Source organism: Dromiciops gliroides, chromosome 3 (assembly GCF_019393635.1).
Source record: "Dromiciops gliroides isolate mDroGli1 chromosome 3, mDroGli1.pri, whole genome shotgun sequence".
NCBI classification, from domain to species: domain Eukaryota; kingdom Metazoa; phylum Chordata; class Mammalia; order Microbiotheria; family Microbiotheriidae; genus Dromiciops; species Dromiciops gliroides.
The window spans coordinates 670,153,307-670,177,885 of NC_057863.1; the positions used below are offsets into that span (position 1 = coordinate 670,153,307).

Here is a 24,579-nt window from a genome sequence, read left to right on the forward strand (position 1 = left end):
GAGCAGGAGCTGTCCTCGGCATGGTGGACCAAGGCAGCTCCATGGGAGTCGGCTGGGCTCCTAAGAGATGGAGGGCGCAGGGAGGGCGTGCCAGGCCTCCTGTACAGCTGGGACAAAGGCCCAGGGGTGGGAAATGGCCAGTGGAGCACATGGCCTGGAAAGGTGGGCAAAGGTCAGGCTAGGGAAGGCCTGGAGCTGGCGGCTGAGCAAAAAGAGGCCCATTCGCCGAGTCGTGCCCACTGACATCTGTAAGGGCCCTGGTGGACGTGGGCACAGGAACCCACAGAGGCCCTGGGGGAACCAGTGTCTGAAGGGCTGCAAAGGGGCAACAAGCAGAGGCTGAGTCCGGCTTGATACCCAGAACTCCCCAACCAAGAGGGCTTGCCTTGTGAGGTAGTGAGCTCCCCATCCCCTTGAGGTCTTCTACCCAGACCACCACTTGTGGAGGCTCTGGGCGGCACCAGAGGCCAGAGGCACAGTGGAAAGATGCTTCCCAGTCCGTGCACTCAGGCCGGGCGCGGCCACTCGCCCCCTCAGGCTTGTCCCTTTCCTCTCTACCCCTCATGGGACCAGAGGTTGATCTTGGCTCGCTTCCTGAGAACTCGCCTGGAAACCAAGGCCCTGGCTGAGCTCCCAGAGAAGGGGGCAGCGCGGCATCTTCTCAACTTGCCAAACCTTGAAAAGTGGCCAAGCTAGCCAGGGAACAGCGTGTGAAGCCGGGCCCCAGACTGTGGGAGCGTGTCTGACCGATGAGTTCGCTTTTTCCAAGGGGAGGCCCAAGAGCCTGGACTCAACAGAACAGGCCCCCCCTCCCCCTGCTGTCCTCCCACCCCTTTTTCTGGCTGGGGTGGAGGGGGCACGAGCAGCCCCTGGATGCTATAGGGGCTGCCCCAGCCAGTCCCAGGCCCCTCTCCTGCCCCACCGCTTCTCTCCTTCCTTTTATTTAGGCCAACCCTGACTCCTGAAGGTGAGAAGAGGCCCTGGCAGCCCCTTTCTGGTTCTGGAGGGACCCCAGAAGGGGAACGCCCCCGCAGAGCCATGGGCAGAGGGCACTGGCTGGGGACCTCGTTGGATCCCACTCTGCCCTCATCAGCAGCACCACCCCCCAGCATCCCCCCCGCTCCTGGAGGGCAGGGACGGCCTTTGACCTCTCTCTGTAACCCTGACTCTTAGTCAAAAGCTAATCAACATGTATTAAGGGCCTACTATGTGCCAGGCACCATACTCAGTGCACAAAGTAGGCAACTGATGTGCACTGACTACTGAACTAGACAAGACTGGTGTGTCAGGGCACCCCAGTCTGGATGGAGGGTGTGGGAAGGGGCATCAAGAGCTCTGGAGAGTCAGTAACTATGTAGGTGCCTACAGCTCCTGGAGTCAGGAGGATCTGAGTTCAAATCCAGCATCAGACACTTCCTAGCTGTGTGGCCCTGGACAAGTCACTTGACCCTGTTGGCCTCAGTTTGCTCATCTGTAAAATGAGCTGGAGAAGGACATGGCCGAGCGCTCCACAATCTTTGCCTGGAAAACCCCCAACACAGAACACGGAAACGTGGAGAGTCAGGTACAACTGGACGACAAAGCTCCTGGGGGCTCATAAAAAGCCCTGCCGTGGCCCATGTGGGAAACAATCAGGTCCCTCTGAATGCGGGAAACAAGGAGGCCACACACGTGGCACGTGGAGGCCTCCAAGCCTTCAGGGAGTTTGCCGACGCTCAGGACGCCCTGTCCTTGCCCATGAGGTGGACCCCCACCCGTGTCTGACCCAGAGAAGTTCCCATCACGCAATCCGTGCTTTGGGAGGAACATCTGCATGGGGCAAAGCAGAGCGAGTGAGCAGCCGGGCTTCGGGGCCTCCGCGGCCCTGTTCAGCCTCAGTCCCCTGATTTGGGCACGGCCCCGTGTGCGAGCTCACCCAAGGGCACAGGAGCAGCTCTGGGCTAAGGACAGAGGGGAGAGAAGTGCAGGAGGACCCCATGGCCCCCCCTCAGTCTGGGCAGAGAAGGCAGCGATGGCTTTAAAACCTTGGACAAAAGGAGAGGCCTTCCTAGCTGCCTGACCTCAGATAGCTTCCATTCGGCAAGGTACCTCCTGCACCCAGGTGCCAAAGGACCCACGTCACGCCCCACCCCTGACCGCCAGCAGCGCCTGGGCCTCTCTTTCTCCCCCAGGAGCAAAGACAAAGCTGCCCCCGCCTCCTGCTCTGGCTCCCTCAGGCCCCTCCCTCTGCTCCTTTCTATCCTGCCCAGAGCTCACTTGGTGCCCGGCTTGTCTGCTTGTTGTCTCCCCCAGCAGACTGTGTGCTCCTTGAGGGCAGGGCCTGTCTTTTGCCTTTCTTTGTATGCCCAGTGCTTAGCACAGTCCCTGGCACACAGTAGGTGTTTAATAAATGCTTACTGGGGGCAGCTAGGTGGCACAATAGGTAAAGCACAGGCCCTGGATTCAGGAGGAGCTGAGCTCAAAAATCCAGCCTCAGACACTTGACACTTACTGTGTGACCCTGGGCAAGTCACTTAACCCTCATGCCCCAACAAAAAACAAACAAACAAACAAATAAATAAATAAAGAGATAAATAGACAAATAAATAAATGCTTACTGACACCTGAGCCCCAAACATGCCCTTGGTGTGGAAGCCCACCTTCCCACTCCCCCCCGCCCCCCACCGATGGCCAGGAGCAAGTCTCCTCTCCCGTGTGGGCTGCCAGGGCTGACCTCCAATGGTGCTCTGCTGTGCGGTGAGCATCGTCGGGGGCCAGCCCCACACACAAGGGGGCCCTTCCCCAGAGTGCCTTGCAGGTTGGGCCTCTGTGTCCCAGCCCACGCCAGGAGGGTCCAGGGGATGGCTGGTAGGTGTTTGGGTAGCAGTGTTTCCACGGGGATTTCCTGTGTATTTCATTCTAAATCATTATTGTGAAGCGGGGACTCCCCCAGGCTTTCCTCTCCTCACACCTCCCTCTTCTCTGCCTGAGAACACCAGGCCCATCCATCAGGAGCTCCCTCTTCCCTCCGTCTTCATCTCAAAGCCCTTCGACATCCAGTCCCCCATTCTTTCTTCTCTTCTTCCAGTCTGATCAGGAGGTGGCGCATCTGCTTGCCAAGGCCAGGCTAGTGCCACGGTGAATAAAGCTCCAGAGTCAAACCTGCCTCAGGTAGATATCAGCTAGAGGTGTGACCCTGGACAAGTCCCCTAACCTCTCTCCTCTGTAAAATGGAGGCAACCTCGATGATCATGTCTGCAGCTGCCTTTCCACAGGCTTAAGTCCCGCAGACCTTCCTCCCAGGGTCTCTCCTCTTTTAGCCAGACACTCATCCTGGGTGGCCCCACCGCCTCTGCTCTCCCTTTCTCCTCCGCCTCTTCAATCGGCCTCACCACCTCATCCTCACCTCCATGGTACCCCCTAACTGCCAAACCCAGAGGCCTGCTCTCCACGCTCCCCCTTCTTCACCCGCGATGCTAATCATCTCCTGGTTCTCCTCCTCAATCCATCGCTTAGCCAATAAACATGGATTAAGCACTGCCCTGTGCTGGGCCCTCATCAGCTTTGTGGATGGCCAGGCACCTCCTGGACCACTTTTTTTTTTTTGGGGGGGGGATTGTTTTTTTTTGTTTCTTTGTTTGTTTGTTTCTTTGTTTGTTTGCAGGGCAATGGGGGTTAAGTGACTTGCCCAGGGTCACACAGCTAGTAAGTGTCAAGTGTCTGAGGCCGGATTTGAACTCAGGTACTCCTGAATCCAGGGCCGGTGCTTTATCCACTGCGCCACCTAGCCGCCCCCTCGGACCACTTATTTTATGCTGTTCTTCTGGTGCAGGTTCCATCAGTAACAGTCTGAGGGCCGCTCGCTCCCTTGGAATCCCAGGGTCGCCCATCTGGAGCCAGAAGAGGCTACAGAGGAAACTGAGGCTTTGCTTTTTCCTGGCCCACACCAAGAGACCAACAGGCAGCAGTGCAGAATGGGCATCATGAGCTGATCTCCAGCCATTCGCGCCTCCATGAAGGTGCCACCAGCTGTAGCCACACTGAGCTGACCAAGTGTGCAGGCCCCTCCCCCCATCCGACACGGGACTCCTCAGTGGCCTCAAGTCCAAATCCCCATCAGAGATGACGTTGCGGGGCATGATGGGATACCCGGCTGCCTCCCCTGGCCCACCACTCACCACACATGGGCAGCCAGGCAGAGCATCCTGGAGCTTAGTCAAGGTGGTGGCATCATCATCAGGGATAGCTCCCACACCTACTCCTGGCTCCCTCCCTCCCAGTCTGGGCCTGCCCCCAGGCCTGCCCACCCCTGACACTACATCTCATGCAGAAGAGATCGAGGGCCTTTAAGGGAGCAGAGAACTCCCCCATTACATTTAAGTTTCTGTTTCTAGCTTCATCTCCAAGCACACCCCTGCTTCCACCTCCATTCCTCCTGGAGCCACCCCTTCTAACAAAGGAAATGAGAGAAAACAACCCTGGCAAGCCTAACTGATGCACCATCTGATGTGGTTGCAAAGCTCTGCCCCTGCACACTCTGTCATTGCTTCTGCCGGCCTCAGTGGCCATTTTTTGTTCTTTCCATTGAAGTCATGGTCACTTGGTACCATGGGTATTTTTCAGCTGGTTCTGCTGATGGCGTAGAAGTGTGAAAAATTCACATGGAAACAATTCCCCCTAAATCTCATAGTAAAGTGAGGCGACCCCTTACCCCACAGTCATTTGGCACAGTTCTCAAAGCTTGATCCACAGCTATGAGGCCAAAGAAAGATCTCAAGGCCTTTAAAAAACATCAGCAAAGAGGAAACAAAACAATCCCTATTTGCTGATGATATGATTTTACTTAGAAAATTCTGGAGATGCAGCAAAGCAACTAAGACAAATAAAAGCTTCAGAAAACAAAATAACCCTTCCCAACAATTTTTCTAAGCAGCACAAATAAAACCCAGGAGGAAATCATGGAAATGGAGGTGCTATCACCAACAAAATTGAATAAAATATGTGAAGTCCCTTCACAGAGATCCACTTAGAAAAAACTCTCCTCAGGACTGACAGACACACCCAACTGGGTGGAGTAATCTGTTTAATCTGGGCAGTAAATAAATGAGCCTAACATTCATCAGAATTGGCTCAAAGACCTCAATCTCATTAGAATTGGCTCAAGGAGGGAATAATGGACACACTCAATTGGGTGGAGTAATCTCTACAACCATGCAGGAAAATAGGGGGGGAAAGGGATAAAGAGAGAGGGGCAAAAGAAGGAAGGGCAGAGTGGGGGAGGGGACAGACAGAAGCAAATCCCTTTTGAAGAGTGATAGGATGAAAGTAGATGAATAATAGAATAAATGGGGAAGGGAATAGGATGGAAGGGAAACAGTTAACAACAGTAATCATGAAAAAGAGAAAAGGGGGAAAAATTGTACAAAAAATATTTATAGCAACTCTTGGTGGAGGCTAAGAATTGAGAATCAAGGGAATGTCCATCAATTGAGGAATGATGGAGACAGCTGTGCTATATGATTGTAGTGGAATGGGCTTGTGCTCCAGGAAACCAAACAGGATGATCCCCGAAAAACCTGGAAAGACTAATGAACATCAATGCCTTTGCTACAGGCCTAAGTGAGCAGAGCAGAGAGGACATTGTGCGTAGTGACAGCAGGATTGTTCAATGAGCAATTGTGAATGACTTAACTACTCTCAGCAGTGCAATGATCCCAGAACTAATGAGGAAGCTCACTATGCACCCCCATAGAAAGAACTGATCAAAAGAACACTTGTGGACTGTACATATACAACCTGGTTGTGATCTTTGGAGGGGGGAGGAAAGGGAGGGAGGGAGAAAAATGTGGAACTCTCAATCTTATGGAAATGAATGCTGAAGACTACCCTTACATGTAACTGGGAAATAAAGTAAAGGTTTGTTGCTGAAAAAAAAGAAAAAAGAAAAGAAAAAACACTCCTCAAAGAAACAGAGATTAAATAATGGGAATAAAAATGACGCTGCCGCCCAAATTAATGTACGGATTTCATGCTTATCAATCAAACTACCACAGGGATTTTCTATAGTTTGTTACAAAAATAAAAAATGTAAGTCAAGGAACCAAAGATCCCGAATCTCAAAGAAGAAATCTCTTAAGAAAAAAGGAGGGGGGCAGCTGGGTGGCGCAGTGGATAGAGCACCAGCCCTGGAGTCAGGAGGACCTGAGTTCAAATCTGGCCTCAGACACTTAACACTTACTAGCTGTGTGACCCTGGGCAAGTCACTTAACCCCAACTGCCTCACTAAAAAAAAAAAAGAAAAAAGGAGGGAGGAAGGTCAGGAGCATTCTTGGCTCTTCGATGAGAGGCTAGAGCAGTAATAATCCAGGCCACTTGGGTCCAGGAGGGTAGAGGAGGATCAGAGAAGCAGATGGGGGAGAAGGAAGACTCAGAAACAACTGGCCTCAAACAACTCAACAGTCAATCAACCAGAGAACAACAGTCACCTAAGAGAACTCCCCAGCTGACTGAATGGGCCAGGGAAACCAAGCCCAGTCTGGCAGAAATGAGGGTTAGACCATCCTCTCACACAACACATCCCAACAATTTCCAAATGGAGACGTGAACTCGATACTTGAAATCATATTCCATAAAATGCTGACGAGAAACAACCTGGGCACCTTTCATGTCTCTAGTAACACCACTTAATAATAAGAATAGCTAGCATGTATCTAGTACCAGCTGTGTGCTAGGCACTGCACTAAATGCTTCATAGATGGGATCTCATTTGATCTTCACTGCAAATGAGAATGCCCTGGGAGGTTGGTGCTGTCATGAGAAAACTGAGGCAGGCAGAGATGAAGTGACTTATCCAAGGTCACCTAGCCAGTATCTGAGACTGATCCTGGGCCCAGGGAGCTATGTGCTGTGGCACCCCTAGTGGCCTCATGAAGCATTACCCCTTCCTGACTCAGCAGCTTCACAAGGGTTACGTCTACACTGGCTGGACCAACCTGCAGCTGCACACCAGTCTCCTGTCTTTTGTCATTTTGGTCAAGTCCCCAAGGCCCTTAGATGCAAACACAAGGCGCCCCCTGCAGCCACGCCAACTGCAAAGCAGGATCCCGCCACAGCATTCTGACTTGGGGAGACGGGCACCCGCCATGTCTGCTCTGCTGGGCAGTCTCTGAGACAATCCTTCCCTCCTCCTTATTGGCAGGCCACTCAGGCACATTTCTGCTTCTAATGGGACCATGAGACAGGACCCACTGTGTGCACTGCCTCTCCCAGGGAGCTCACGAGCCCTGCTGGCTCACCTCTAAGCCTCCTCATTTTCTCTAGTTACCCGAGGTTGGAGGGGCTACCCCCCAAAAGAAAGGTTTTCAAAACCCAATCAAGAATAACGCCCTGGGGCTCTTGAAGGGCAGGAGGAATGGGCCTTTGCTACAGGCCTAAGTGGAAAAGTCCAGTCCAGCCCTGTGCACACATGGTCAAGCTCCCTGAGGGCAGGCGAGGGCTGCGGCTGCGCATTCTTTGTATCCCAGCACTTGGCACACAGTAAGCGCCTATTGCAGGGCTGCACATCTCCTGATCATTCAGAGACACATCTGGGAGCCCCCACGCCCTCGGAACCCAGGGCGGGCTCTCCATGACTCCGGCCTAGGTCCTTCCAATTTCCCTCTTGGCGGAGCCTCAATGCTGGCCCCCACCCCCTTCCTGAGCCCCGAGCACAGGCTTGCACGTTCTTATCTCCCCCTCAGAAGCGACCAAGGAAGCACTACTCACATTGAAGAAATTCGTCTTGTTCCTCTCGCAGAAGAGGCCCTGGGCAGGCATGTGCGGCAGCTGCTGCCATGGGATACTGCTGCCTAGCAACACATCTCGGGCCCACTGGAGGTTCTGTGGAAGAAGGAGGAGGAGGAGGATGGAGGAGGAAGGAGGGAGGAGGGAGGAGGTGACAGCAGAGGGGAGCCTGTGGTTAGCCCACTCGCAACAGTGACCTCACCTCCTCTAGCCCAGACCCACTGCCCAGACTTGGCTGCAAGCCCCTCCAAGGAGGTCCTCTCAGGACTTCTGGGAAGTTCATCTCATTTCAGGGGTGCCAATCACACCTGCCCCCAAAGCAGCAGAACAGGGTCGAGCCGCGCCGGATGGATAGGACAGCCCCGGGGAACTCCTCAGTTCTCAAAAGCTCAGATAAAAATGGGACTACTGATGGGTACATAAGGGTTCTTGGAGGGGGTGCAGAGCTACTCAGAAAACCACACATTCACATTGTCTATGCTCTACTGTATTCTTCCTCATTTGTTCAGTATTTCCCAAGAGCGTGTTCACCTGGATTGTACTCTGGCCACCGGGGCTGACATGAATGCCCACGGCCCGTTGTTCCACCCACAACACCCACCCAGGCAGCAGGAGCTAGGTAGGGGTGAGGCCCCAGGTATTCTGCATGGCCCTGCCCTGGTGCCCACCATCCAAGCAAGGGCAGAAGGGTCATCATCTAGGCCCACTGGGCTTAGGATGGGGAAGGGAGGGGCTGGTCAGAGCTGGAGTCTCAGGACATAATCATCCCCATTTTACAGAGAAGGAAACTCAGAGGGGAGGGGGCTGGTCACTGTCAGCAGGAGCCAAGCAAACCCAGTGTCCTGACCCGGACCCCAGCTATGAACCCGGCAAAAGCTAAACGCCTCAAGACACACCGGGGAGCCCCTGTTCAGGATCTGCCCAGAAAGCTGACAAGCCTGGGTGAGGCTTGGGAACACCTCCATCAGGGAGGCTAGAGACCCCTCTGCAAGAGGCTCCCTCACCGTCTTACCGACCTTGTAAGGGAGTCGTGAGGACAAAACAAGATACCTTGCAAAGCATTTGGCCATCAGGGTTAAGTGACTTGCCCAGGGTCACACAATAAGGAAGTGCCACATGCCTGAGGCTGGTGTTCTATCCAGTGTGCCACCAAGCTGCCCCTATCATTGCTCTTTTTGTATAAAGACGAGCCTTGGGCATACACAGGCCTTGCTGGCGCAGCTGTGACCTGGTCCAAGCATTCTGCAAAACCAGCTGGGATTATTCACAGAGAAGGACTAGAAAGGCCTCGCTTCTCTTTTGGGGCTTTTAAAGAGTGGGAAACAAGGCAATGACAAAGCAACAGCGACACGGAGGCAAAGGAGGTCGGCCGTGTCATGAGACATGACAAGTCTGACGAGCGGCTCCTCAGAGGCCTGGGCAGATGGCTGTGAAGGGAGGCAGAGCCAAGGAGACACTGGGCCTGAGGTCTGGCCTCGGAGGGGAGAAGCTGCCTCTCTTCTCTCCAGACACCAGCCTACTTTACCAAAAGGAGCCATCTGGGCCTCACAACCACCGCCATTTTATAGACGAGGAAACCAAGGCAGGCAGTGCTGGAGTGCCAGGCCCAGGGTCACCCAACCAGGATCCAAGTATCTGAGGCCAGATGTGACCTTAGGCCTCCCTGCCTCCAGGCCTGGCGCTGGCTCAGTTACTCAGATTCACAGCCGAGACACGCTCCGTGGGAAGACTGAGGCAGCTGGGGCCACCCTCACCTTATGGGTCTTGCTGTGCGCGTAGAGGAAGGCCAGGCGGTACAGACTCTTGTAGTGCTGGGGGAAGCGGCTCAGGCAGAGGCGGAAGGAAGCTATGCACTGCTCCGTCAGAAACTTCCGCTGCCCCTCGGCGTCCGCCGGCAGCCGCTCCCCAAGGGGCTCGCCTCTCTTCTTGCTGTCCCACGGGGCTGACGTAGGGGCTGCGGGCTTGGCTGAACCGTCAGCCCCAGCTCTCAGGAGCTCCCCTGGAGCCCGCAAAGATTCTACACCTTCCGAAAACTCCTCGCCTCTCCCTGAAAAGGGGAAGCGCCGTCTCAGTCCAGCTCCTGGGTCGTGGGTGGGGGAGCAGACAGCAATGAAGGCTGCTGTTCTCCCTCAGGAGGCGGGCCCTGACCAGCCACCACGGTGAGCACTCTCTCCCCGGGAAGGGCGTCACTGACCTGCCCCCGCAGCAGGACTCAGCAGTCACCCTTGCTGAGGGGCACCCTAAGCCCTGAAGTTGGTCTATCTAGGCTTCTCCCTTTCTGGGGTGGAGGGGGCAGTTTGGGGTAGGAGATCACAAGCAAAGAGGAACATTTCCCAGGGTGAAGTAGCTGACCCTGCCCTGAGGCTTGAAGGAACGAGGGACTGTGAGAGCAGGGGGGAGGAGAAAGGAGTGCTAGGCACCAGAGTCGCCCTGGCAAAGGCCCTGAGGCCAGAGATGGCCTTAAGTTTAGCTGCTTAGTCAGTGGGGATGGAGCATTGCTCGGCCCTTCTAACCCAACCTTCTCTCACACTGCCATCAAGGACTCACATAAAGCAGCCACAAGAGACAAAGAGCGGGATATAACCGCACCAGATGTGAGACAGCACTGGGGACTGGCTGGGGGAGATGGGAATCCAATGGAGGAGGTAGGCCCCAGACTGAGCCTGGACCTCAAGGGGCAGAGAGGGGCTGCCGAGGCCCTGGGGCCAGGAGAGACACCAGCACTGGGGACCGATGCAAGCAGCTTCCCGAGAGCAGAAGCGCTGCCCATCGGTTCAGACTAGTTTCAGAAGGCAGAGAGGAAGAAGCCAGAGAAAGGCCAACTGAGCCTCGGCGTCAGGAATGGCTGCCCCCAAGTCCACGATTCTGCCAGGAGTCCTGGGAGGAGGACAAAGGGTCCAAGGTGGGATGCCCTGCCACGGGAGGTGGGAAGGCTGCTCCCTTCCAGCTAAAGACACCGGGATTTGCCATGGCCTGAACCGCCGGCAGGCCTGGGGCCTGGGCCATTCATTGCCATCCAGAAAGATGCCAAAGGGCCGGCGAGTCCTCCAAGACCCCAAGGGACAGGAGCTCACTGTGGGGAGCCTCCCGAGGGTCCGCCCAACTTCGCCACACATACCACCCCTTTCCAGTGCCGGCCCCGGCAGCACAGCTGAGGGACAGGAGCCCGGGGGCCGCTTCTCCAGGGAAGGCTTTCGGGAGTTCTCCTGGAAGCTGGGGGGCTCACTGAAGACATCCTGCGTCGAGCTGGAGTCAGAGAGGGCCACCGCCATGCTGTCCTGGCTCCTCTCTAGAAGAAAGAAGGAAAGGCCCCAGAAAATCACAGCTCCGAAAGACTCCTCCCCACACCCAGCCACGGCGGGCTGGCCGGGCCGTGTGAGAGCTCACCTCCCCCACTCCTTCTGATGTCACCCGTGGACCCAGAAGTCACTGGGAGGGGTTCTTTGGGGACCCAATCACATCCACACCCAGATCCACTTCCTTTTACCAAGGCCCTGAGTCTGAGCCCAGGCCCCCCACAGATGACCTCCAGAAGACCACAAGAGGACACTGATGAACAAGCAAAGGACAGGTCGGCCAGGCCAGAGCAGCCACCTGGGCCGCGGCCCCGGGGAAGCCAGCCTGTGAGCACCCTGGGCCCGTGCCCTTCTCCCCGTACTGCTGGCCACAGGCCCTGCCCCCCGGGCCTCACCACATTATTCATCCAGCACTGAAGGAGAGCTTCCTATGAGGTGGGCACTCTGCTGGGCACAGGGGACACAGAAAAAGCAGAAACACAAAAACAGCCCCGCCTAAGGAGCTTCCATTCCAATGGGGGAGACCAGGCCAAACACAGAGGAGGCTGACAGCCCCCTTGGAGAGGGTGGCCCCAGCAGCTCAGGCTGGGGCCCTGCTCCAGATCCTTGGGGTGTACCTGACACTCTGCCCAAGGACTTAGCCCAGGAGCCCTTGGCCAAGTACCTGCTGATCACCGGCTGGCAAGCAGACAGGCTGAATGGACTGCACTGGACAAAGGGGTGTTAAGAAAGGCCACGGAGCCTCCCCCTGCAGGCTTTACCCTCTGGAAGGCAGGGAGGCACAGGGCCACACACACTTGAAGGGCTGCCTCGGGCAAGCCCCAGGGGCAGAAAGCCGAGAGCACCTCCCCACAAGCCTCAGTGCAGCCGAGGCCCGGCCTTCCCAAGGCTCAACTCCTCTCCAAACCCATCTACTCCAAAAGCAAGCCACTGTCCCAGATGGCAGGCCCAGACCAGTGGGCAGATGAGCATGCCTGCTCACTGAGGGCAGCTGTGAGGCCTACCCGTTTTATCGGCAGTCAGCTCCAAGAGAGCACTGGTCTTCCTGAAACCCTGCCTGAAATTCTGCAGTCCCTGAAGAAAGCCTGGTGGCTGCCCAGAGAGCAGGGCTCTTCAAAGGCCCGTGAGCCAGGGGCTTTGCCGCAAGGCCTGCCGCGCCTGGAGCTGCAACAGGGCACAAGGCGGCTTACAGAACTCATCCCCCTGGGAAGGGAGAAGGCCAAAGGTGAAGAAGCTGAGGCTCTGGCCGGCAGAGCCCTGCTACAGGGGGAATACGGAAGCGTCCATACCCCTCTACCAGGACAGGCTTCAGCTGCCAGGCTGGCGGGCAGGGCCCTTGGGCCTTAAGGATGTCCCTTGCTCACTGGGAAAGCCCCATCCGTTTCTGATGCCGAAGTGTTTGATGGGGTCCCAGGCTGGGTCTTCCCTGGCGGGCCACACATCTCTCTGGGCGTGCTCTGTTCCACGGGGGCTGTGGGGGCTGGGCTGGAGGGGCCGCCCATCACAGGGCTCTTGGGCCCAAGCGTCCATCCGGCAGCAGTTGTGACTGGTGGGCCCAGGCCCCTGGAGTATGACCCACCATGGGGGGCCCTGCAGTGAAGGCTTTGTTCAGGAACGGGGGCACATGCCAATAGCACTGCATCCAGCTGATGAGTCCATTGTCCTCCCAACCACCCTGGGAGCTGGGGGTTGTGACCCCCATTTTACAAATTCAGAAACCGAGGCAGGCAGCGCTGAAGTATCACGTCCAGGGTCCCGCAGAGTCTAGGTGTCTGAGGCTGGATTTGATTCCAAGCCCAGGGCTCTCTCCATGGTACTGACCTGCTGAAGCTTTCTGGTTAAGTCTGGGGGACACCACTTGTTCCACCCTTAAGGAGACTCATCAGGATGCCTCAGGACGAGGAAATGTACCAGACCCTTCCCTTAGGGTTGTCTGGGAGCCAGACACTCTGTCCCTGCAGGAGCTCAACCCAGCCCCCAGCACGTCCCTGCAAGAGCGCCAGAGCAGCGGCCTCCCACCCCCACGCCTTCCCCTGGAAGTTCTCTGGGAGGCAGGGGGCAACCCTGCAGGCTAGCTAACCCGCAATGTCTATCCCAGGGCCTGTCACACATAAAATCCTTCAGAGAGGGCAGCCATGGGGGTGCCAAGGTCCATCCTGACCAGCCTTCCCTGGGGCCAGGAAGCCAGACACCTCTGCAGGCCAGCTGGCACTTGCTCCGGGGGGGAGGCAGGGGGTCACCAAATGGTACCCCCATAAGGAAGCTGTTCGGCCCCAGAGCTGGCGGTCTTGGGACTGCCCAATGCTGCTGCACATGGTCATGGGACAAGGGAGAGCCCCCCGACCTGGCCCAGGGCATAGGCCTGGATCAGGCCCAGTCACAGAGGGAGCCCCGCACTCACAGTGGGAGGGCTAACAAGTTTTCTCAATAAGAACTTGGATTCTCACAGGACAAGGGCATCCCACAAAGAACACCTGTGATCGTCTGCCAGACATCCAAAGCAGTTGGACGGGAAGCCCGGCCAGGCTCCCCAGGAGGCTCCAATACCAGCTGTGCCAAGGGCTACCTGCTGCCCAGGAGCAGAACCGACCGAAGGCTCGGCCGAGGCCACCCCGCGCGTCTCCTCCAGATGGGTCACAGTGACAGAATCTGTCCAGGCCCCAGGAGGACCAGAGCCTCATGGGCAGCCCGGCCTGCCCGGGCTCCTCCCCTGGCAGCAGAAAGTTCAAAGAAAGACACATCCTGGGGCTACAGGCCCTGCCTTCTTCTCCACCAGAGGGTCAAAGGGAAAACTCTGCACGCCACAAAGCCATGCCACTGCCGCAGAGGCCGGGCCTGACCAACGAGGGGAGGCTCCCTCCCCTGGGCACCTGAAGCGAGAGAGGCCCTGTAGGCCCCCACGCCGGCGCACAAGTCCACAGGTGGCAGAATGCACAATTAGGGCTAGGCCTGTCCTGGAAAAGAAGCCCTGGGGGCCAGAGCCCCCCAAAACCCACCTGTGCTGTACAGGGCACCAGGACCAGGCTGAGGGGCTCAGACAGAGGGGAGTCCACAGAGGTGACAGGGGCTGACACCTGGAAGGGCCCTACGGCTTCAGGGATGACAGGGCAAGCTTGGGCCGGCCACCCAGACTCCACCCTCCCATCAGCATCACACAAGTTCTTAGCAAACCACCCAACAGAAGCACAAAGGGACCCTGACATTTCTCCAGCCCCGGCCACAGGAAGGGTGCCACTCTGGCCTTTGGAGCGGAGGAGCCCTTGGCTCAGGCCGGCCCCATGGCCCCTCTCCCAGCCCGAGAAGATTGCAGGGTCTGGAGCCTGATCTCCAAGGCCCCCAACCAACGTCCTCCCAGAGGCACCAAAAGGAAGAGGAAACCACCCAATGTAGTAGGGGAAGGGGCAGAGGGGGCGCCATTGCTCCCTCCCACCCAGGACGCAGCCATCCTAATGGTGGAGACCACCCAGCAGGGCCCGGGATCTTGGGCCCCACCCCCGACCCCTTCAGCCCCCGGGTGCCCGCGTCTCCCTGAGAACAGGGACCCTACCGTCCGGCGTCGCCTGCTGGCGGGGAGTTTTACATTTGATGTAGTCGTGGTCGATAGGAGTAGCCGTGTAAGGTGGGGACGTCAGACCTGGGCCGGAGGAGATGGGGAGGGAGGCACCAGGGCCCGGAAGGGTCCCCGCAGAGGAGCGAGAGTCTTCATCCGCCATGCAGGCCTTCTCCCTGTGAGAGTCGGGGGAGAGAACACCAGGCATCAAAGGCTGAGAGGCCAGGGGCCGAGGCAGGAAGGCGTCACAGCCAAGATGGCCGGGGCCCAGCCCCCGTCTGACCCTGACTCGGACAGACCTGCTCCGAGGAACGAGGAGGCCCTTCCCAGCCACAGGGTCCCCCTCGGGACGCTCAAGTGCACACTAACCCGCCGCAGGGCTGAGAGCTGGCAGTGCCGGAGGGATCACCCCAAGACTTCCCGGGCCCCTCTGCTCCCAACATTTCTGGAGCTGCTGGGACTGAGGAGAGCAGCAGACCATGGGTCCTGGGGGCCGGCCTTGCCGTCCACCTGAGGAAGGCATAAGGAGAGGCCCAGTGGACAGGCCCTCAACCTAACTCAACATTTAAGAGACAGCCATCTTGGCAGCAGCTGCTCCGGCCCAGGGAAATAGCCGCTGGCCGCAGAGGCCACAGACCTGCGGTCCTCAGGCGTCCCCCACAGCCTGGGCCTCCGAGGATGGGCACAAGAGGCTGATGCTATCTGCATGCTGACCACTAAGCTCCCCGGGACAGTCAGCACCCCAGCCTGCTCCCCACCACCTAACAGGGCCCAATCCAGAGGCCTTGTCAAAATCCTCTGGCCTCAGGCCTGGCCGCTCCAGTCTGTTGGAGCTTGAGAGACAGAGGAGGCCCATGGAGGCCAAGTGGAGTGAGACCCCCAAGACAGAGTCGAGAGAGGGAGAGAGGAAGAGGAAGGCCCAGGCAGGGAGGAGCTGCCCCTGGGAGCAGGACAGGCGGGGCTCAGGAGGGAGCACCCTGAAGGGCGAGAAGATGGGAGGTCCTGGTCAGCCTTGGAAGCTTCCTGGCCATGGAGGCCTGGACAAGCCCCTTCACTTCAGCTGTAAAAGGAGGGTCATGGGGGCGGCTAGGTGGCGCAGTGGATAAAGCACTGGCCCTGGAGTCAGGAGGACCTGAGTTCAAATCTGGTCTCAGACACTTAACACTTACTAGCTGTGTGACCCTGGGCAAGTCACTTAACCCCCATTGCCTCACTTTAAAAAAAAAAAAAAAAAGGAAGGTCACTGGGAGCATCAAAGGGGTTATGTGTAAAGAGCTGTACACAGGGAGAGGAGGGGTCGGCGGCCGGCCTGAGGGGGCAGCAGCATTGTGCTGGCACCAAGGGGGCGGGGGCTTTTCTCAGCTCAGTGCCTGGCACCCAGAGCCACTCAATGCTTGTTGACTGACTGACTGATGTCCACCCCTGCCCTCAGTCAGGAATCGGCAGCAAGGCCTATGGGTGGAGCACCCGTCCCTCCCCTCAGAGTGTGCCTCCACAGCCTATGCATGCCCAGGCCCCCTCCCGGCTCCTCCAAGTGGGGCTGGCCACTCGAGCTCCCACCCCAGCCTGGTAACTGCTCATGTCAAGACCCCATAGCCCCCCACAGGAGCCCGTGATTGACTGGTGGAGCTGCCACTCACTTCTCAGAAGCCTTGGGGGTGTTCTTCTCCTCACCCCTGGCGAAAGGCCCCTCGGCAGCCTCCTTCATAAAGGCCACCAGACTTTCAGCATCGACCCCGGCCCCGGGCTTGCCCACGAGCTTGAGGATGGACGCATGCAGGCGGAAGTAGACCTGGGGACACAGTGCAGGCCGTCAGACACTTGACACTCACTAGCTGTGTGACCTTATGCAAGTCACTTAACCCTCACTGCCCTGCCCCCCCCCCCCCAAAAAAAAAGAAGCCCCAGGGACCAATCCCCAGGGGCTGGCCTGGACACGGCCCAAGAGCCACCCAAGCGGCCAGCCAGGGCTCCCACTACAAGGGGAAGTCACACCCCAGTGCTGGGGCCTTTCTTCCCCCTCCTTCCCACACCCGCTTTGCGGTTGGTCCTCCAGGCTTTAGGGGAGGAGAAGGGAGGGAATAAGCATGGATTAGGCACCTTTAGATCCAGGGAGAAGCAGGCACAGAGCACAGAGAGAGGAGTGGGAGATGGCCCCAGGGAGGCCGCCCCGCACCCAGAAGCCCCCAAGACCCAAGTTCTGCTGCGGTTCCCAGGGGCAGAAGTGCAGCTGCTTGAGCCCTGCTACTCTGGCCAGACACTTGCTTGTGGGCAGGGGCACCAGCGATGTGCCAGCTCTGAACTAACAGAAGGGAAGCTCCTAAGGGCAGAGCCAGGAGGACCAGGGAGCATCCACGGCCCAAAGAGGAACAGGGGGCACCACAGCTAGGGGCTGAACAAGCGGGCGAAGTCAGGAAACCACAGCCCTCCACCTGGTGAGGAAACCCCTGAACGCAACCACTGGTGTGAGTGTGAGTGTGTCTTTGAGTGTGAGTGTGTCTGCACGTGTGCCTGTGTGTACGTGCATATGTGAGTATGTCTGAGTCTGGGTGTGCATGTACATGTGGGTGTGTCTGTGTGCACAGTGAGGCTGTGGGGGGAGCGCCTGACAGGGCTGTGCATGGGCACTGGCCTGGCCTCTGGGCCCCACTGGGCCTGGCCTCACCTCCAGCGCCTCCATGGCTAGCTCCGGGGGGTTGTGGTAGTGGATCTTCTTGGGATAGCGGGCGGCCTCTTCGTGCAGATAGTGAGCGGCCCGCTGGTAATGCTGCAGGTACACGGCGGGGGGCTGTTTCTGCTTCTCAGCCACCTTGCCCAGCATGTAGTGCAGGAGCCACTCCTCCTCATCGCCGTCTCCCTCACAGCGAGCGGCCGACGTGAAGCACAGCTTGGCCGTCTCCAACATGCTGTCACGCCGCTCCTCCATCTGGAGTGAGGCACACGTTGAGCTGCCCACCTGCCTGGCACAGCCCAGGCTGGGTGGGGCCTGGTGCCCGCCCACCCTCCCCCACTTTAGCCACAAGAAAAGGGAGGCAGAGGGGAGGCCAGAAGGCCCTCCTTCATCACGCCTCCTGGGTGTGTTCCTTCTGTCCCCATCCTGGCCCAGAAGCCCCTGCCTACCATGCTCCCCCATCAGTCCAAGGCAAAGGCGGGGGCTATGGCCAGCTGCCTCCCCCTCCCGCTGCCAGCAACTCCCAGGACTTCACTGCCCGCCTCGACCCTATTTCTGTACATGAAGGGGGAGAGGGTTGTCCTTCTGGGTTCCAGACAGCAGAACCAGAAGCAAGAGAGAGGAGGTACAGGGGCAGCTAGGTGGTGCAGTGGATAGAGCACCAGCCCTGGAGTCAGGAGGACCTGAGTTCAAATCCAGCCTCAGACACTTAACATTTACTAGCTGTGTGACCCCGGGCAAGTCACTTAACCCCCATTGCCTCACTAAAAAAAAAAAAAAGAGAGAGAGAGAGAGAGAGAGAGAGAAAGAGAGGAGGTACAAAGAGGGCAAATAAGACAAAATTGCAGAGGAAAATACACCATCAACTTATAATAGTGGGGGACCTCAATGTGCTCCTTTCAGATGCAGACAAATCTAATAAAAAAGCTCAACAAGAAGTAAAGGACCTAAACAGAACTTCCAAAAATTACAGAGATCCCTGGTGATCACTGAATGGCAAGAAAAGGGAGTTTACATACTTCTCAGCCACATTTGGCACCTTTACAAAAAATTCACCCTAAAAGGTATAAAAGCAGAAATATTAAATAGATCTTTTACTGACTATAATGGAACAAAAATTATATTTAGTATAGGGCCTTGAAGAAAGAATTACAACTAATTGGATAATAAATGCTTATTAATTTTAAAAAACAAAATATAATTTAAAAATTTAAGTAGAGACAATCCTAAAGAATTGGTGGGTGAATTAAAGAACAAATCACAGAAATAATACATTTTAGCTAATAAAATCATATAGATGAGACAACACATGAAAACTTATGGGATGCAGATAAAGTAGTCGATAGGAGAGATTTACATCTCTAAACACTTTCATCAACAAAAACTGCTGGAGGAATTGGAAAGCAATTTGGCAAAAATTAGGTGGAAACTAATTTCTTATACCATATGCCAAAACATGCTAAAAATGGATACATGACCTAAATATTTTAAACAAATTAGACAAAAAGAGATACTTTTTACAGTCATAAACTGGGAGAATTCTTTTTTTTTTTGAGAATTCTTAACTAAAAAAAGATCACAAATGCTGAAATAGGTAATTTTATTTTACAGAATGGAAAAGCTTTTGCACAAGCAAAATCAATGTAGTTAGAATTAGAAGGGAAACAAATGGGGGAAAATCTCCAATTAAGGTCAGCTATCAAAGATATAGAGAAATAGAACAAATACAGGGTGTTCTAAAAGTCTTGGTGCTTTTCAAAGCTATTAAAGCTTAAAACAGATTCAAGGCAAGGGGGAGAATCAAGGTGTCGGAGCAGGAAAATCACCTGAAATCACCCCAGTTCCCCTCCAAACAACATTAAAAGAACATTTCAAACTGAACCCTGGAGCAGCAGAGCCCACAAAAGAACACAGTGAAGCAATTCTCTAGTTCAAGATGGCCTAGGAGGTTGGCAGGAAAGGCCTGTCTCACTGCGGGGCTGGTCAAGCCAGGAGGACAGTGCAGGGCAGTGCCAGCCATGGGAAGCCAGCAACACGCCTTGGAGGCAATAACACCACCTTCAGGAGCTCTCGGCCCACAGATGGAAAGAGGTCAGACATCTGGTCAGAAGGAGATTACACAGGCCTTTTTCTGGCACTGGGCACCAGACTCTTGTACTGCCCATCTGCAGTTCCAGGTCACAGACTCAAGAAGAAGAGGAACACTAGATAGAACCCTGGGTTCTAGGACATCAGAGGAATTTTCCTCAACAGTTTCTTGACACTGATATCCTAGAACCCAGAGGATAGAACAGAAATTGAAAAAATCCTCCAATCACTGCCTGAAATAGATCCCCAAATGAAAACTCCCAAGAATAATACAGCAAAATTCTAGAGCTGCCAGGTCAAGGAGAAAATATTGTAAGCAGCCAGAAAGAAACAATTCAAATATCATGGAGCCACAGTCAGGATCAGACAAGCTTTTGCAGCCACCACAGTAAAGGACTGGAGGGCTTGGAATATGATATTGCAGAAGGTAAAAGAGCTAGGTGAGGTGGCACAATGGACAGAGCACTAGACCTGGAGTTAGGAGAAACGGAGTTCAGATTCCAGCCTAAGGCATTCACTAGACTCTGGGCAATTCATTAACCTGTTTGCTGTAATCCACTCGAGAGGGAAATGACAACCCAATCCAGTATCTTTACCAAGAAAACCCCAAATGGAGTCACAGTCAGACATGACTAAAATGACTGAACAACTAAAACAAAAAACTATCAGCATAATAGGCATATCAATATCACAGTGGATAGAGCATGGGCCCTGGATTCAGGAGGACCTGAGTTCAAATCCAGCCTCAGACACTTGACACTTACTAGCTGTGTGACCTTGGGCAAGTCACTTAACCCTCATTGTCCTGTCCCCCCGCCCCCCAAAAAAGGCAATGAGGAAACAAAAATATCACTCTTTGCCAATGATGATGGTATATTTGGACAATTCTAGAGAATCAATTCAAAAACTAATGGAAATAATTAGCAACTTTAGCAAAGTTGCAGGATATAAAATAAACCCACATCAACATTTCTATATATGACCAACAAAGTCCAACAGCAAAAGACGGAAAGAAATTTCAGCTAAAATAACTATAGATAATATAAAATACTTGGAAATCTGCCTGCCAAGACAAACCCAGGAACTCTATGAACACAATTACAAAACACTTTTGACACAAATAAAGTCAGATCTAAACGACTGGAGAAATATTAATTGCTCGTGGGTAGGCTGAGCCAATATAATAAAAATGACAATTTTTACTTATTTTAATTTACTTATTCAGTGCCATACCCAACTACCAAAGAATCATTTTGAAGAGCCAGAAAAAAAATCACAACAAAATTCATCTGGAAGAACAAAAGATAAGGAATATCAAGGGGAACAATGAAAAAAAATATGAAGGAAAGTAGCCTAGGAGTATCAGATCTCAAACTGTACTATAAAGCGGCAATCATCAAAATAATCTGGCACTAGCTAAGAAAGAGAGTGGTGTATCAGTGGAATTGATTAGATACACAAGTCTCACAGTACTAAATGACCAGAATAATTTAGTGCTTGCTAAACCCAAAGACCAAACTTTTGGGACAAAAACTCATTATCTGACAAAAACTGCTGGAAAAACTAGAAAACAGCATGGCAGAAACTAGGCATAGACCAACATTTTACACATATACTAAGAAAGGGTTTAAATGGGTACATGAGTTAGATGTAAAGGGTGATACCATAAGCAAATTAGGGGAGAGGTTTTCCTGTCAGATTTATGGATAAGGGAAGAGTTTATGACCAAACAAGGGATAAGAGAGCATGATGAGACATAAAAGGGATCATTTTAATCACATTAAGTGAAAAGGGGTTTGCACAAACAAAACCCAATGCAGCCAAAATTAGAAGGAAGGCAGAAAACTGGAAAAACATTTTACAGCAAGTGTCTCTGATCAAATTATCAGTTCTCAAACATAGAGAATGGAATCAAAATAAAAACAGAAGTCACTTCCTGATTGATAAATGGTCAAAGGCAGTTTTCAGATGAAGAAATCAAAGCTATTTATGGTTACATGAAAAAATGCTCTAAATCACTACTGATGAGGGAAATGCAAATTAAAACAGCCCTGAGCTACCACCTCACACCTGTCAGATTGACTAACATGACAAAAGCAAAGTGGCAAATGCTGGAGAAGCTGTGGAAAAACTGGGGCACTGATGCACTGTTGGAAGAGTGGTGAGCTGGTTCACCCATTCTGGAGAATAATTTGATAAAACCATGCATACCTTTTGACCCAGCAATACCACAACATACCTGTAGATGACAGGGTCAACCCTGGGTTAAATCTAATAAACTAGAAATACAGTGGAGATCAATGTCAAATGTAGCGCTAGGGCACAACAAACCAATTTCAGGACAAGCATGGGGAGACGGGAGCTACCCTGAAAAAATGATCTGGGGGTCTGAGTGGACTGCAGGCTTGGAATGAGCCATCTGAGTGATTGATCTAGAAAGTTCACAGGACCTTGGCCCACATTTGTGGGGGCAGATCTTGGCAGCAAGAGTCCCTCTGCACTTAGACCTCATGAGATCCTCCCAATTGGTAGGCTGCAGCCTAGGTCGGTTGGAAAAGACCCCTGAGCCCATGCCATGAGAGCACAGGTCATGGCAAGGCCAGAGAAAAGGAGGCCCTGTCGTAGTGAGGAGGAGGAAGAGGAAGAGAAGGGCTACATACAAAGTGCTTTACAAATCAGATCCCCTTGAGCCCACCCCACAACAGGCCCCCATTTCACAGATAAGAACACTGAGGTAGCCCGCCCTGAAAGGAAGGGGATCCCACCTGCTGGACAACTTCAGTGGGCAGCTCTGCCCTCCACTGCTTGAGCTGGCGAGAAGCAAACGAGTGCAGCGCATAAGACATGGTGCCGTACTCAATCCACAGCGACAGGTTGGAAGCATCAATCTCTAGAGCGCGCCGGAAGCAGTTTAGCACGGGCGCCGAGTGCCGCCAGATGGGCCCATCGCTCTTGAGCTCGTTTGAATTCAGCTTGTCCTGGATACGACTGGCCCGGGCCAGAGCCATGCCAGCCCACGAGTCAAACCTGCACAAAGGCACACATGGGGCTCAGAAGAGGGCCGTGCCTGGCAGCACTCACTGCCCCTGGGGGTCTGGCACTGCCCACCAGCCCCTTGGGGAGCACCATCAGAAAGTGATGGAGCTGGGGGCAGCTGGTGGCACAGTGGATAAAGCCACTGGCTCTGGATTCAGGAAGACCTGAGTTCAAATATGACCTCAGACACTTGACACTTACTAGCTGTGTGACCCTAGGCAAGTCATTTAACCCTCATTGCCCCACCCAAAAAAAAAAAAAAAGCAGCAGCATTTATTAGAAAGTGATGGAGATGGGGCAGCTAGGTGGCACAGTGGATAGAGCACCGGCCCTGGGGTCAGGAGTACCAGAGTTCAAAGCCAGCCTCAGATATTTAACACTTACTAGCTGTGTGACCCTGAGCAAGTCACTTAACACCAATTGCCTCACAAAAAAAAAGAAAAGAAAAGAAAGAAAGTGATGGAGCCCCAATCTTCAGCCGGCTACACTCAGTGCTGGGATGAGGAGTGAGGCCCCCTCCCCTCAGAGGGCCGGTCCAGGCCCGGGATTGCCCGCACCTGGTGGGACAGATGCAGATATCATGCATGTAGAACTTGACAGCCTTGGACTGCTCCTTGTTCTTGAAGTGGTAATCGGCCAGGAGGTAGTAGAGTTCATTCACCGCCGGTGGGGAGCGGGCAGCACCCTCTGGAAGCGTGGGCACCTGCGGGCAGATGAGGATGGAAGAGGCTGGGCCGAGGCCGGGACCGTGGGCAGGTCAGAACCAGAGGTTTCCCTTTGCTCCCCCCACACAGAATGGGTCACTCCCTGTGGGAGGGAACACGGCCAGACAAGTCCCTGGGGCCCTGGGCAGGGAGGCTGGCACCACAGACCTTGCTCAGGGTCCCCTCAATGTAGCCCGAGACGTCGTCCAGGCTGAGCGCGGGCTTCTCCGTCCGTGGGACGATGGTGGCCACCTTCTTCAGGAGGTTGGCCAGGTCCGCAGACACCGTGCTGGTCTTGTAGCTGTCGAACTCGGGGAGGGTCTTGGGCTTGAAGTAGTCAAACATGAAGAGGGCGTCCTCCCACACAAGCTCCACCTGGAGGGCAGTCAGGCCCCAGGGGCCACGTGAGACCCAGGCTCAGGCCCCTCAGCTGGGGCCAGACAGAACACTGGGGTGGAGGAGGGGGCTGGGGTGTTGGCTGGGAGGGGGGAGGGCACTGGGGCAGGGGAGGGGGGAGGGATGATGGGGGGAGGGCACTGGGGCAGGGGAGGGGGGAGGGATGATGGGGGGAGGGCACTGGGGCAGGGGAGGGGGGAGAGATGATGGGGAGGAGGGCACTGGGGCAGGGGAGGGGCCCAGGGGAGGGATGATGGAGGGAGGGCACTGGGGCAGGGGAGGGGGGAGGGATGATGGGGGGAGGGCACTGGGGCAGGGGAGGGCCCGGGGGAGGGATGATGGGGGAGGGGGGCAGGGCCCAGGGGTGGCCCCTTGCCTGCTGCACTGAGTGCTCCTCCAGATAGCGGGCCTTGCTCTTCTTGCTGGGGAAGCTGTACAGGCAGTAGAAGCACTGCTCCAGGGCCGTCTCCAGCTCTTCCTTGTAGGGGTGCGTGTCCTCGGAGGCAGAGGCCGCCAGCTCCTTCTGCAGGACTCGCACCTGGGACCAGGCGAGTGGAGTGTCACCACCCTGCCCCCACCGCCACTGGGGCTGGGGGGGAGCGGTGTGGGGAGAGTAGCATTCAGAGGCTTAGGCGTGGGCTCACACCCTCACGCCTTCACACGTACTTGCACATGTGCACACACACAAATGTGCACAAATACACACGCTCAGACATAGACGTGCACTGCATACTCACACACCTGCTTCTTCACACTCCAGTCACACTCGCTTGCACACTCACACCACACATGCAGGCATGCACATGCACTTGTACACTCGCACACTCGCACACACGCACACACGCACAGAGGGCTGTGTCCTGCACTCACATAGAAGCGCAGCAGGGCCCCATTGGAGTTACAGCACCAAGACCTCCTTCCCAAGTACTCATGGGCCGTGTTGAGCAACATGAGAGAAGCCGGGAGCAGGGAGGCATCTGGTCTTCCTGAAAGAAGGAAAGGAAACGGTGAAAAAGCGAGGCAGGAGCCCCTGCAGGTCACCCCCCTTCTCCCCACCTCAAAAATGAAGAAAAACCG

At 55.0% G+C, this 24,579-nt stretch overlaps 1 protein-coding gene across 1 annotated transcript in view; it reads right to left on the reverse strand.

The window, feature by feature from the left end:
- CABIN1 (calcineurin binding protein 1) overlaps positions 1 to 24,579 on the reverse strand; it is a 105,409-nt gene that overhangs the window by 38,280 nt on the left and 42,550 nt on the right. The window contains 11 exon segments of the mRNA XM_043994113.1: positions 7,744 to 7,857; positions 9,516 to 9,808; positions 10,880 to 11,050; positions 14,605 to 14,783; positions 16,248 to 16,399; positions 17,273 to 17,533; positions 22,132 to 22,393; positions 22,960 to 23,105; positions 23,275 to 23,481; positions 23,879 to 24,040; positions 24,373 to 24,488. Coding sequence (XP_043850048.1) covers positions 7,744 to 7,857; positions 9,516 to 9,808; positions 10,880 to 11,050; positions 14,605 to 14,783; positions 16,248 to 16,399; positions 17,273 to 17,533; positions 22,132 to 22,393; positions 22,960 to 23,105; positions 23,275 to 23,481; positions 23,879 to 24,040; positions 24,373 to 24,488 — 2,063 coding nt within the window.